Source organism: Desmodus rotundus, chromosome 2 (assembly GCF_022682495.2).
Source record: "Desmodus rotundus isolate HL8 chromosome 2, HLdesRot8A.1, whole genome shotgun sequence".
NCBI classification, from domain to species: Eukaryota; Metazoa; Chordata; class Mammalia; order Chiroptera; family Phyllostomidae; genus Desmodus; species Desmodus rotundus.
The window spans coordinates 208425851-208436818 of record NC_071388.1 but is presented as its reverse complement, the minus strand read 5'-3'; the positions used below and the strand labels follow the sequence as shown (position 1 = coordinate 208436818).

Genomic DNA, 10968 nt, shown 5'->3' with positions numbered 1-10968 from the left:
GTTGTGGCTTTGGGGACCAAACAGGAGGCCTGGTGGGAGCCAAGGGGCAGCCCTGGGCCGGCCGCAGGTTCTGTGCGGGGTGGAGGAGGACAACACAACCGGGCCCTGCCCAGAGGCCAGGGGACAGCTGCGAGAGCAGCCCAGGCCTTGCGGTGTGGCCTGATCCCTGTCCACTCGGTCCTCAGCCACCCCTGCCCACCCCGCTGCCAGGCGCTTTGTCAGACCTGGGTATCGCGAGCTGCTCAAGGAGCTGCAGGCTCGGAAAGGAAGTGGTCAGACACATGGTCAAGCAGGAGGGCAGTGTCACCTGCTGGGAACAAGAGCGTGGGCCAGGCCAGCGGGGGCTGGGAGCCAGCGCAGGCGCTCTGTGACCCCAGCGAGAGGCCGCGCTTGGTGTTCCTGAGCCAGGCGGCAGGGGGCGCCCCAGACTGTGTGATGGGATCGCGGCCGAGCTGGCTGGGAGCACCTGCCCCAAGCCTCTCACCTGGGGCAGGTGGAGCAGCAGAGCTGGGAAGAGTCCCCAGGTAGCTACTCTGGCTCGCTCCCCTCCAGCACTAATGGTCGAGCCCCTTGGCCTGCCCTTCTCTCTGCCCAGTGAGCTCGGGAGGGAAGCAGGCAGTGCGGCCTTTGTCCGATCGGTTCACCAAGACCAGAACTTCTTTCCACCACAGGCAGGCGGGGCCTTCAGGGGCCTCTGCTGGAGGGTCCTGTGCGGCCGGGCAGGGGCTGGGGGAGCAGGGCACCAGACCCGCCTCCAGGCAGAGGGAGGCAACCAGGCTTCCCAGCAGAGTCACCTGGGAGATTTTACCACCACCCACCTGGACCCCACCTGGACCCTCGCAGCAGAATCCCACCCTAGGAGTCTGGGTGCTGGATATCCCCAGGGTTTAAAAGCTTGGCCTGTGGTCCAAAATGTAGCCGGGGTTAAGAACCTCTGCTTCAGACAGTAGCTCCCAAAGCTTAGCCCTGGGCCTGCTCAGCACCCCTGGTAATGGGATAGAAATGCAGAGTCCTGGGCCTGCCCTGAGCTCTTGAATCGAGCTCTGAACTCTGAGAGGCAGGGGCCCTGGGCTCTGCATTCTAAGGCATCCCCTAGGTGATTCTGCCCATGCCTCATTCTCCTACGGGTGCTCCAAGGGCCAGCCGCAGAGGGGGCACCCAGGCTGGGGTCTTGCTAGGGGCGCAGAGTCCGGGCTCTGCCCCAACCTGCTGAACCAAGACCTGCGTGCTAACAGGACCCCAGGGCAATCCGTGGCTCTAGGGTCCCCACTGAACACAAACAATACGAGGCTGGGTGTGGGAACCCTGGCAGGGGGGCAGCAGAAAGGCTGCTGGGTGAGGGGCAGAGGGGTCATCTGACCTCCGGGTGGGCCCTCCAGGCGGGGCAGGGGCAGGGCTGCATGCAGGCCAGCAAGCAAGGCTGGCTTGAGCGGCTCAGGAGAGGTGTGGGGTAGGCATTGGGGTGGCGGTCGCGGTGGAGCTGCTAAGAGGTGGACCCCAGATGGCAGGTCAGAATGCTGAGTAACAGGAAGCTATTGGCGGCGGTTTTGTAAAAGCGTGTATCCCTACACACAAGTAATAAACTAAGGGCAATAGATACACCCAGAAAGAAGAAACAAGAGACACGCCCGTAGCTCCACCCCCTCCACACACACACCTTCGCTGCTCATTGCTCGTTTTTCTAGCTACAGTGTTTCTCCAAGTGAACAGTCACAAAGATAAAGCCCATGGCAGTTTACTTTCATTTTTCACTTGTGTGAGGCCATGTGGGCTGTTCTGATGAAGCTGGGGGCCTGACCCCCTACATTCTGTGAGCCTCCTTTGCCAGGAGAAGGTGTCCTCCCTCCCCGTCTGGGGGTCAGGCCCCCTCACTGGAGACCCCGCATAGTCTCCCCCGAAGTTCTTGTCTGCAAGGGGCTCTGCCTCCTCTCAGGGCCAAGCCCACCACGTCTCTGCTGCGGATCGAAGAGCAGATCCTGAAGTTCAGACATGACCTCAACAGTGAGAGACAAAGTGTGACCCCCGGGGGTCACCACATGTGACCATTTATGTCATCAGAAACCCAGGGAGCCGATATGGGGGGATCGGGGTGGTGATAGAATATTGGATCGGCCTGAAGGGTTGGCTTGGGCCCACTGGGCAGAGTTCTGGGTGGAGAGAGGGAGGGGCTTGTTGACAAGATCACAGATGTAGAAGGAGGCTGAGGTGATGACCTTCAGGTGCCCAAAGGCTTGAGGAGCCCAAGGTGTGTGCTGGATGAATCTGTCATCTAAGGTCTGCTTGCCCCTCCTCACCAGGTCCCCCAGTGATGCACTGGGCACCGTGGCTGTGAGGTGGTCCCGGCTCCCTGGAAACCCTCCCTGCTGACTGGCGCTGATGGTGGGGACGGCCACCCTGGACACTCCCCCAGAGTCCGTGGGCGCTGGGACCCCTCGGGCGGGGCCACGAGGCTCAGCTGCTGTCATGGGAGTCCCCGGAGCAGCCTGACCCAAAGAGCCCCTGGCACTGCTGCGGATGGAGCCCCAGGACCCAGACAGCCAGCCACCTTCCCTACAACGTGCTCGCCCACCGAGCTCACTCAAGCAGGAGGGCGCCGGTCTGAAGGCACAAGTCATCACCGGATGTGCGTACTTCCTACCTGCGGCTCCCTGTGGCCCGGCCTGTCAGGGCCCCGGGCCGTCCTGGCCCCCTGGCCCCCGGGGGCAGCCCTGTGTGTGGTCTCCCTGCTCCTGGAGGGGGGCTCTCAGCCCCAATGGCAGACTCAGAGTGCCTTGCTCTCCTGGTGGAGAGGGAGTGGGTTCACTGCGAGCACCGATGTTGAATTCATCCCTAGAACCCTTTGGAATGGCCTGAGCAAAGATGTTTTTCTCCCAATTTGATCTGCGGATCGGATTCCAAAAGTGGATGCTGGGACTCCACTGCCAGCAGGGCGCCAGAAGCCCGCAGTCCTCTGGCAGGAGATGAAATAAAGTCAGTGTGACCGCTCCCGTAGGTGACGTCTCTGTCCTCGTCCAGGCCGTTTATAAGGAGGAGCCTTGTGCTGGCGGCAGACGCCTGTCGGGCTGTGGGCAGAGGCTGAGGGGCAAGCGACAGGTAACCCCAGACAGGGCAGCCGAGGGGGTGCAGTTCCCTAAACTGTTAAAGTTAAACAGGCTGCCGAACCTGGGGCTTGGCCTCGGAGTGACGGCTCGAAGCCAGACGTTGAAGTCCTGTGGAGACACTCGTCTTTTCCCCGGGGCTGTTCCAGGAGCTGCCCACTTCGGGGGCAGCAGGAAGAGCTGGGGCCCGAGCGGTGGGCGGCCTCACCTTTCTGGTTCCCCCCACTGCAGGTGGACCCAAGCGAGTTGTCGGTCAGTCGGAGGCGATGCCCCTGGGGAAGATGAAGACCTGCCTGCTGCCCGGGGTGGCCCTCTGCCTCCTGCTGGGGCCTCTGGCGGGTGAGTGGCCTGAGGCAGCTGGGGCCGAATGGGGTCCTGCCCAGGGCTCCCCTGCGTGACAGCTGTCCTCTTCCGTTGCAGGGGCCAAGCCGGTGCAGGACGAGGAAGGTATTTCATCCCCGGTTCTGTCCCTGGCCAGGTGGGGGCAGGGGAAGGAGAGGGGCTGAGTGGGCGCTGCTTCTTATTCCGAGAAGATGAGGGGAGCCCTGGGTGAGCTGGCAGAGGGCCTGGAGCCCCTTCCCCAGGCCACACCCTGCAGGCCCCCTGGGACCCACTGGGCAGGAGGGAGCCGTACTCCGTGTGGTGCTGGGACCTGAGCTTGGGGACACTGACGTCCCCAACTCACACCCGAGTCCTAGCATGGCACAGTAACATCGATTCCAGGACTGGGGACGTGTGGCCCCCTCTGAAATCCCACTATGTCCCTGCCACACAGTCCCCTCCCTGCTCAGTATGTCCAGGACAGGGGCCCGGCCTCCCCGTCCCCGTCCCCCACCTGCATCCCCTGCACCAGGAGTCAGGGCAGGGCCGAGGGCATGCCCCACAGCCCCCTGGAGTGTCCAGGGTGACCCAGGGGTGCTCCCAGCCAGCAGGGGCCCTTCACTGCACTGGTGCTGCGGTGGCCTCCGGGGAAGGGCGCCTGGGGCAGGGCCCACGCGCAGCCCCGGAGCAAGACTGCTGCGTGTCTTTCAGACCCCTACGCCGAGCCGCCGGCCATGCCCTACTGGCCCTTCTCCACCTCCGACTTCTGGAACTACGTGCAATACTTCCAGACGCTGGGCGCCTACCCCCAGATCGAGGACATGGCCCGCACCTTCTTCGCTCACTTCCCCCTGGGGACCACCCTGGGCTTCCACGTCCCTTATCAGGAGGAGTGAGGGGGCCCCCGCCTAGTGCCCTGGCCACCAATAAACTCCTGACTTAAATGCACAGCTGCGCGTGTAGCTTTCTTTCGAGGCACAGCTGCACTCAGGGCTGGAGGACCTTCTCGTGTGTCCCTGCTGGTGGACATGTGGCATCAGCAGCGGTGGCTCTGGTCAGGATGCGCTGCTCTGTGTCACCCTCCTGTCCAGTCCTCATCATGCCCCTAGAGGGGCGCCGCAGGTCCCTGGAGTGTAGGTGGGGAAACTGAGGCAAAGAGACACCAGGGAACTGCCTGACTTGTGGACGGGACTCCCCCAGCCCTTGTTCTTGGCCACTAAGCTGGGCAGCAGCCAGACCTGAAGCAGCCAACCCGGGGCTGGAGGCCCTGCCTGGACAGCCAACCCTCATGCTCAGAGCACTCCCGAGAGCCACAGGCACCAGGGCAGCCAGAGCTCCGCCTGGGAGGAAGGGCCGGGGCTGGGCGTGCGCTGTCTGCACGGAGCCGGGGCCACCAGCCCTGTGCATGCTAGAGGCAGGGAGAGGACGGCAGGCGGCATGGCCAATGTCTCAGGGACCATCCTCTGGCACGAGCGTGGCTGCTGCACAGATGGTGAGGCCTCCGCGGCTGCTGTGCGAGCTGGAGACCCCGTCAGAAACTGATGTAAGGGGCTGCGGCCAGCGCTGCAATGGAGATAAAAGAGTAGAAAGCCTGCTCTCTCTTTAACTGCAGACACTGCGTTTGGACCAGGACCTAATCACAGGAACGGCTACACCTAACCAGAAATACCTGGGGCTTGGTGAATCGTGCGCGCCACCTGTTAGATTTGGGCGGGGGTGGGGGATGGTCAGGGGTTTCGTCCTGCGAGCAGCCCAAGAAGCTTGGCCGGCGGCTCTTGAAGGTCACTGAGGCCTCACGCACAGTATCTCAAGGGAGGCCATCGGGCAGTTCTCGCAGTGGCAGAGTGGGGTGCTGGGGCCCTCCCTGGGCCCAGACCCAGGCACCAGCTGGGCAGTGAGGCCTCCGGAAAGGGAAAGTGTCCAAGGGCCCTGAGCAGGGGCCTGGTGCCTCCGAGGCCACCGCCGCATGTTCCAGCCCTCCCTGAGGCTGCCCGGCCTCTCATCTCCACCGGCTCCTCTCCCCATGGCCCGGGTTAAACTCTCCAGGGAAAGACTGTTGGCCTAGCGGATCCTTTCGGGAAAGGCAAATACATTCTTCGTCTCTCTCCTTCCCTCCCTTGAGCTAGTCTGAATTTGGTTTCTGTAATTAACTGCAATTTTCTTCCAAGACCTGATTCCTATGAGAACTGGACGTGAGGACTGGTCTGAAGTTCCCACTGGGGGCAACTGCGCCTGAACTGTACACACCAGGCCAGACGCCCTGAGAGCAGGGTCTCCATGACAGCGACGTGCCTGTCAGTTGGCGCGTGTGTATGCGAACAGTTACCTCCCGCTGGATACTTGCAGCCCCGGGTATGACCAGCACTGTGCTCTCCGTAGGCCGTTCAGAAGGACCGCAACCCTGGGTGCCTTCCTGGGCAGAGCCCTCGGTGCCCTGGCCAGAACCATGTCCCCTCTCGGGTGTCAGCAGCACCCACAGCTGCTCTGGGACACACGGCTAGGCTGCATTTATGGGTGGAAAGGGCCTGGCTGACCCTCCCTCTTTGCTCAGGGGAAGAAACCTCCACCCCCAAGTCACCCTCAGCAGATCCCCTGCCCCGCAGGCTGCCCACCTTGCAGCCCCTGGGATGTCTCACGCCAGCCAGGGTTCAGGACTCTGCTCTGGCTGTGACCCCCGCCCCCGCCTGCGTCCACCCCGGCACACAGCAGGCTCAGCTCCCTTCTGTGCGCCCTCCGCCTTGGTTTCCCCTCTCCCTCAGACCACGTGGGGAGCCCTGGGCTGCTTCTGTGTTGGAGCCCTTGTGACTGATGCTGCTTGGACGCGGGCGAGCGCAGTATCTTGGACCCAGCTTCCCGCTCTTTGGGGCGTGGACCCAGAAGTTCAGTTGCTGGGTCACACGATGATATTTAATTTTTGAAGACCCCCATCCTGGTTTCCGCAGCAGCCGCCCCATTGTCCATTCCCGTCGCTGTGCGCAGGGTCCCCGCGGGCAGTGGGTGTTTTCTGGGGTGTGGACGGCAGCCGCCCCGACGGGGGAGGTGGCCTCACTGGGCGAGGTTTGCGTTTCCCGGGTGGTCAGTGCTGGGGCGCATCTTGTCGTGGGCCAGTCGCGTGTCCTCTGTGGAGCGATGCCCGCCCCAGTCCTCAGCCCGTGTTTGGACGAGGCTGTTTGTTGTTGAATTTTAGTTTTCTGTGCGCTCTGGACGGTGATTCTAAAATCAGATGCATGGTTGGCAAATCCTTCCCCCCACTCTGGGGCCGCCTTTCCACTCTGTTGACCATTCATTCCCATTCTCGCCCCCCCCCCCACCGCCCCGTAAATGCCTTACTTTATTTTTTCATTAACTTTATCGACTATGCTATTACAGTTGTCCCCACGCCGTCTTTAATGAGTATTCCTTGGGTAATTCTCTGTGCCAGACCCTTTGGGCTGACCTGTCTGGGCCGCGGGCCACGCGGGTGTCACCGAGCAGCGCCCCTTGTGCCACTTCAGTGAGGACCAGGGCCAGTCCTGTGGGGCCAGGCCTCCGGCCAGAGGGAACCATAGAGTCGGCGGTCCTCCGGCGTCTAAACCTGCCGCGGCCTGGCGCGCACCGGAAGAGGAGGCCGGCGGGCCGGAAGTGGGCCGGGGAGGCCCGAGGCGCCGCGGGGCGGAATGAAGCCGGCGGTGGATGAGATGTTCCCCGAGGGCGCCGGGCCCTACGTGGACCTGGACGAGGTGAGGCGGGCGGCTGCGGGCCGGGCGGAGCGGAGGCCGGGGTTGTGGGGCGAGAGAAGCGGCGGGCCGGCGAGAGGCGCGGGCTGAGCTGGCGTCCCGGGACCGCGGGGCGCGCGAGCGGCTGTCGGGGTGACGGAGGCCGGGGCTGTGCTGGCGGCAGGCGGCGCAGACAGGAGTCCCGTGGGCAGGCGGGGAGACTGGAGCGAGGCCGGAACCCGCACCAGGAGCCGCGGGGCGGGGGCTGTTTGGCGTCACGTGGCCCTGCCCGCGGACAGGACGTTTTGCTCGGAGACCCTGTTCTGCGATCACACGGGGATACGAGGCGGTTTCGCGCGCGTGCCATCCCGTCACGATGGCCTTGTCTGCCGCCAGGCTCAGCTCCCGATGCCAGGCCCGCTGTCGAGGTCAGCCTCATTCTCTGAAAGCTCGGGGCAGCCGCAGCCCGCGCCCGCAGGTGCCGGCAGGCAGAACGCCGACTACAACCCTGCGCGGGTGTAGAGGTGGAGGGGCCCTGACTTCAGCGCCCTCCGGCCTGCGGGCGGCCCAGCAGAGGCAGAGAGCGGGACTGCAGCCACGCGCTGGGCGGGCCGTGGGCCAGATGGACGAGGGTGCAGGGAGGAGGCCCAGCGAGAGTGGCCAGTGAAGAGAGCTGGGGAAGGTGGCTGGCCCGTCCAAGAGGCTGGTAACCCTGTGGGGTGGCTGGGCTCCCTGCACCCACTCAGGGCACTTCCACTGACCCAGGCTGCTCAGGCCTGTGTTAAAGTCACTGGCCTGGGCCGCGTGGAACCACTTGGGGGGACTGAGAGGCTCCGACCAGGAGAGTTTGGGGAACAGGAGACCGGAAGGGTCTGAGCAAAAACGACACTGGTAGGTGGAGGCAGGGACAAGCTCCACACAGTTCATGGCTTGTGGTGAAGGGGAAGGGAGGAGGTGGAGAATCCCTGGCTTGGGGGACACAGGATATGCTCACTGCCCACTGACTGAGAGCTGGGAAGGTACAGCAGTCAGGGTGCAGCAGGGTGCGGTGCTGCCTCCCGGCTCTGCTCCAACCTCACCCTGTGGCTGGGGAGGAGCCGCCAGGTCCTGTGCTCACCAGGTCGCCCGCTCTGGTTGTGGCTCAGTGTTACTGCCAGCACAGAGCTGTGGCAGCGGCAGGTCCCCGGAGGACGTGGTTTAGTTCTCAGAAGGTGCAGAGCAGCCCTTGAGCTCAGCGCTGTGTGCACCTGTGGGGTCTGGGGGCACCCAGCAGGGCTTTGGATCCCCAGCTGGAGGCAGGTGGAGAAGCGGTGCTGGGGCGGTGGCAGGGCTCTCTGAACGGCAGGGGGGTCTCAAAAAACGTCCACCTCCATCCCATCCACTTCCTTCACCTCCAGCCCAGGCACTTCTCCCGCCTTGACCTTCCTGCTGTGGGCAGTGGTGGCCAGTGGTGTGGGCCCTGGATGGCCGCTGTCTCTGAAACGCCCATCCCTTCCCTTCCGCAGGCCGGAGGCAGCACGGGGCTCCTGATGGACTTGGCAGCCAATGAAAAGGCGGTTCACGCGGACTTCTTTAACGGTGAGGGTGCAGCTGGGGTGCCATCTTTGATCAGGACGCTTTTCCGCAGGCTGCGCAGCGCCTGGTGACAGGCGTGATTCGGATCACGGGACAGGAAAGCCCGGACCCCATGCCGTGCTCAGAACACAGTGTGTTTGTGTAACGCGGCGGCGCGGCTGTCGGCTCTGGCAGTCAGCCCTGTCATTCAGGAGGAAAAAATAGCGTGAAATTGCTCCCAGCTTTACATTCCAGGCATGGAGCCTGAGCTGCAGGCACGTTTGTGGGTCTGGGCCGTGGCCTGCAACGTGAGGCGCGGGCATGGGACGGCCCCGTCTGCCTTTCTCATCCCGCTCTCTCCCTGGGGCTGGGCTTTCTCACCTTTCCCTGTTTGCACAGCCCTGGCCCTGCGCTCTGCGGCCTCTGAGCCCGGGCCCCTTGGTGCTCACTCCTGCGGAGCCGGGCACGAGCGCGTGTGTGCACTTTTACCGAAAGCTGGCGAGTGGCTTTCCGGGAGACCTGCGCACACGTCAGGGGGGCCGTGTTCCTTGGTCTTCGAGTTTCTCAAGACCTCCTTCTGCGGGTTATGTTGGTTCTTCCCAAGGGTTTGATCATCAGTAGAAACACATGGTTTTCTTCGGGGAGTCGAGTGGTGGTTTCTCTCTTCGTCACCCTCCTTTAATCCAAGGTGGCTGCCAACACAAAAAACTGTCATTGGTTAGTGGCAGTTAGGATGTCGCCTTGTCACGTTGGTTCTCAGCATACCAGAGACCCTCGGGAGGCTGAGTCCAGGATGTTTTCTGGCTCCTTTTCAGCCCAGTGCTGCCTGAAGGAGCGCCAGGCCGCCGAGTTAGGGACAGACTTCCCAGGGAGCCTGGCCGCCACCACGTCCTGTGAGAATAGGGAAGTGACACGGGAGCCGAGCCTTGAGAACAGAACAGCATGTCTCTCAACTCTAAGCAGGGGGATGTGGGGACAACCCGGGGGGGTGTGGGGCCTTTTCCGAGCTGCTCACAAAGCGAGCTTGGCTTGGCCCCGCAGGACTGTGGCCTCTGACCACCTGACACCACATGACTCTCTTACACATTCCGATGCCCCTTTCGGAGCCTGGCGCATCCTCAGCTCCTGGCTTTGAACACGTGCTCCAGTGTTCACGTGGCTTCCCAACACCGTCCGACAGGAGCGTGTCTGGGAGGTGCCCAGGTGGCCCTGCTGGGGGCGCTTAGCAACAGCAGCAGTGCCGGCCCCTCTCCCTGAGCCAGGTGGGCAGGGAGGGATGTGGGGGCGCCATGCCAGAGCCCACCGACGGCTCCTCTGCCCTCAAGACGGCAAGCGTCCCATGTTCAGAAGCCATCACTGTGAAGCTGCATGGACTTCCAACGGGACCCCTTCCGAGTCCCAACGGCCTGTGTCCCAGGGCAGTGGGATCTGACCAGGACCAGGGCTCACCCTCTTCGCTCACCGTCTCACAGAGCGGTGAGGCATGAGACAGGGCACGGGCAGGGACGGTCCCGGGACGAGAGCCCTGACGTTGCTCCCAGGGGCAGACGCCCGAGCAGAGGTCTGAAGGGTGTGAGCGGTTGGCGGGGGCTGGGGCGCAAGTGCTCGGAGCTGCAGGCCCGTGGCCAGGCCCTGTGGGGGAGGTCTCTGTTCCGCCCTGGGAGAGACCCTTACTGAATCTGATCGTTCAGGTTTTCTCTGTGTCCCCAATGACCACACAGTTCCTTCTGGAGTTGTTTTTCTCAGTCGCTTGTCTGCGTGCCCATGAACGTGTGGTTTTGTTCCTTTACACAGATTTTGAAGATCTCTTTGATGACGACGACATCCAGTGAGGCGCGGTGCACAGGGCCAAGCCTGCGTGACGTTGAGTGGCGCAGCTCCTTGGGATGGTGTGGCGGTTCTGAAGCCCATGCGGGAACGCTGGGCAGGAGGAGATGGCTACCTGGGAGGGGGGAGGGAGTCGACCGACCGCTCAGGTGAGCCCGCCCCCCTCTGAACAGGACCAGACGCTGTCCTCGCTGCAATTAAAAGAGGTGATACCACCACTCGCAGGGTGACTCTTATTTTTGCGTCTCAGTGACCGGTCCAGTCCCTCAAGGTCCTTGTGTGTGTGCGTGCTGGTGTGCGGAGAGGACACACTGGTGGCCCGGCAGTCGGCACTGCTTCCTGTGTGTGGTGCTGCGGAGCCCTGAGGTGATGGTCGGCACAGGGGGAGTCTGGTGAGACCTGTGGGCCAGGCAGGGCCTGCAGGAGTCCCGTCGGTCACTCGGTCAGGACCTGACACTGGGGCCCCGCTGCCC

The 10968-nt window shown here is 63.3% G+C and overlaps 2 protein-coding genes across 2 annotated transcripts; both read left to right on the top strand.

Moving 5' to 3' along the window:
- The first annotated feature begins 2980 nt into the window (after positions 1-2980).
- Positions 2981-4367, top strand: OTOS (otospiralin). The gene is made up of 4 exons (XM_024563824.4): positions 2981-3093; positions 3330-3437; positions 3519-3545; positions 4131-4367. The coding sequence occupies exons 2-4, from the start codon at positions 3365-3367 to the stop codon at positions 4313-4315; spliced, it is 285 nt and encodes a 94-aa protein (XP_024419592.2). The 5' UTR covers positions 2981-3093; positions 3330-3364; the 3' UTR covers positions 4316-4367.
- Positions 4368-7015: 2648 nt separating this feature from the next.
- COPS9 (COP9 signalosome subunit 9) lies at positions 7016-10713 on the top strand. Its single transcript, XM_053919307.1, has 3 exons — positions 7016-7138; positions 8620-8692; positions 10463-10713. The coding sequence occupies exons 1-3, from the start codon at positions 7076-7078 to the stop codon at positions 10498-10500; spliced, it is 174 nt and encodes a 57-aa protein (XP_053775282.1). The 5' UTR covers positions 7016-7075; the 3' UTR covers positions 10501-10713.
- The last annotated feature ends 255 nt before the right edge of the window (positions 10714-10968 follow it).

Coding starts and splice junctions, on each gene's coding strand:
- OTOS (XM_024563824.4), top strand. CDS start 3,365: ATGCCCCTGGGGAAGATGAAGACCTGCCTGCTGCCCGGGGTGGCCCTC. Junction 3,438..3,518: donor CCTGCTGGGGCCTCTGGCGG/GTGAGTGGCCTG, acceptor CTTCCGTTGCAG/GGGCCAAGCCGGTGCAGGAC. Junction 3,546..4,130: donor GCCGGTGCAGGACGAGGAAG/GTATTTCATCCC, acceptor CGTGTCTTTCAG/ACCCCTACGCCGAGCCGCCG.
- COPS9 (XM_053919307.1), top strand. CDS start 7,076: ATGAAGCCGGCGGTGGATGAGATGTTCCCCGAGGGCGCCGGGCCCTAC. Junction 7,139..8,619: donor CCTACGTGGACCTGGACGAG/GTGAGGCGGGCG, acceptor TCCCTTCCGCAG/GCCGGAGGCAGCACGGGGCT. Junction 8,693..10,462: donor TCACGCGGACTTCTTTAACG/GTGAGGGTGCAG, acceptor TCCTTTACACAG/ATTTTGAAGATCTCTTTGAT.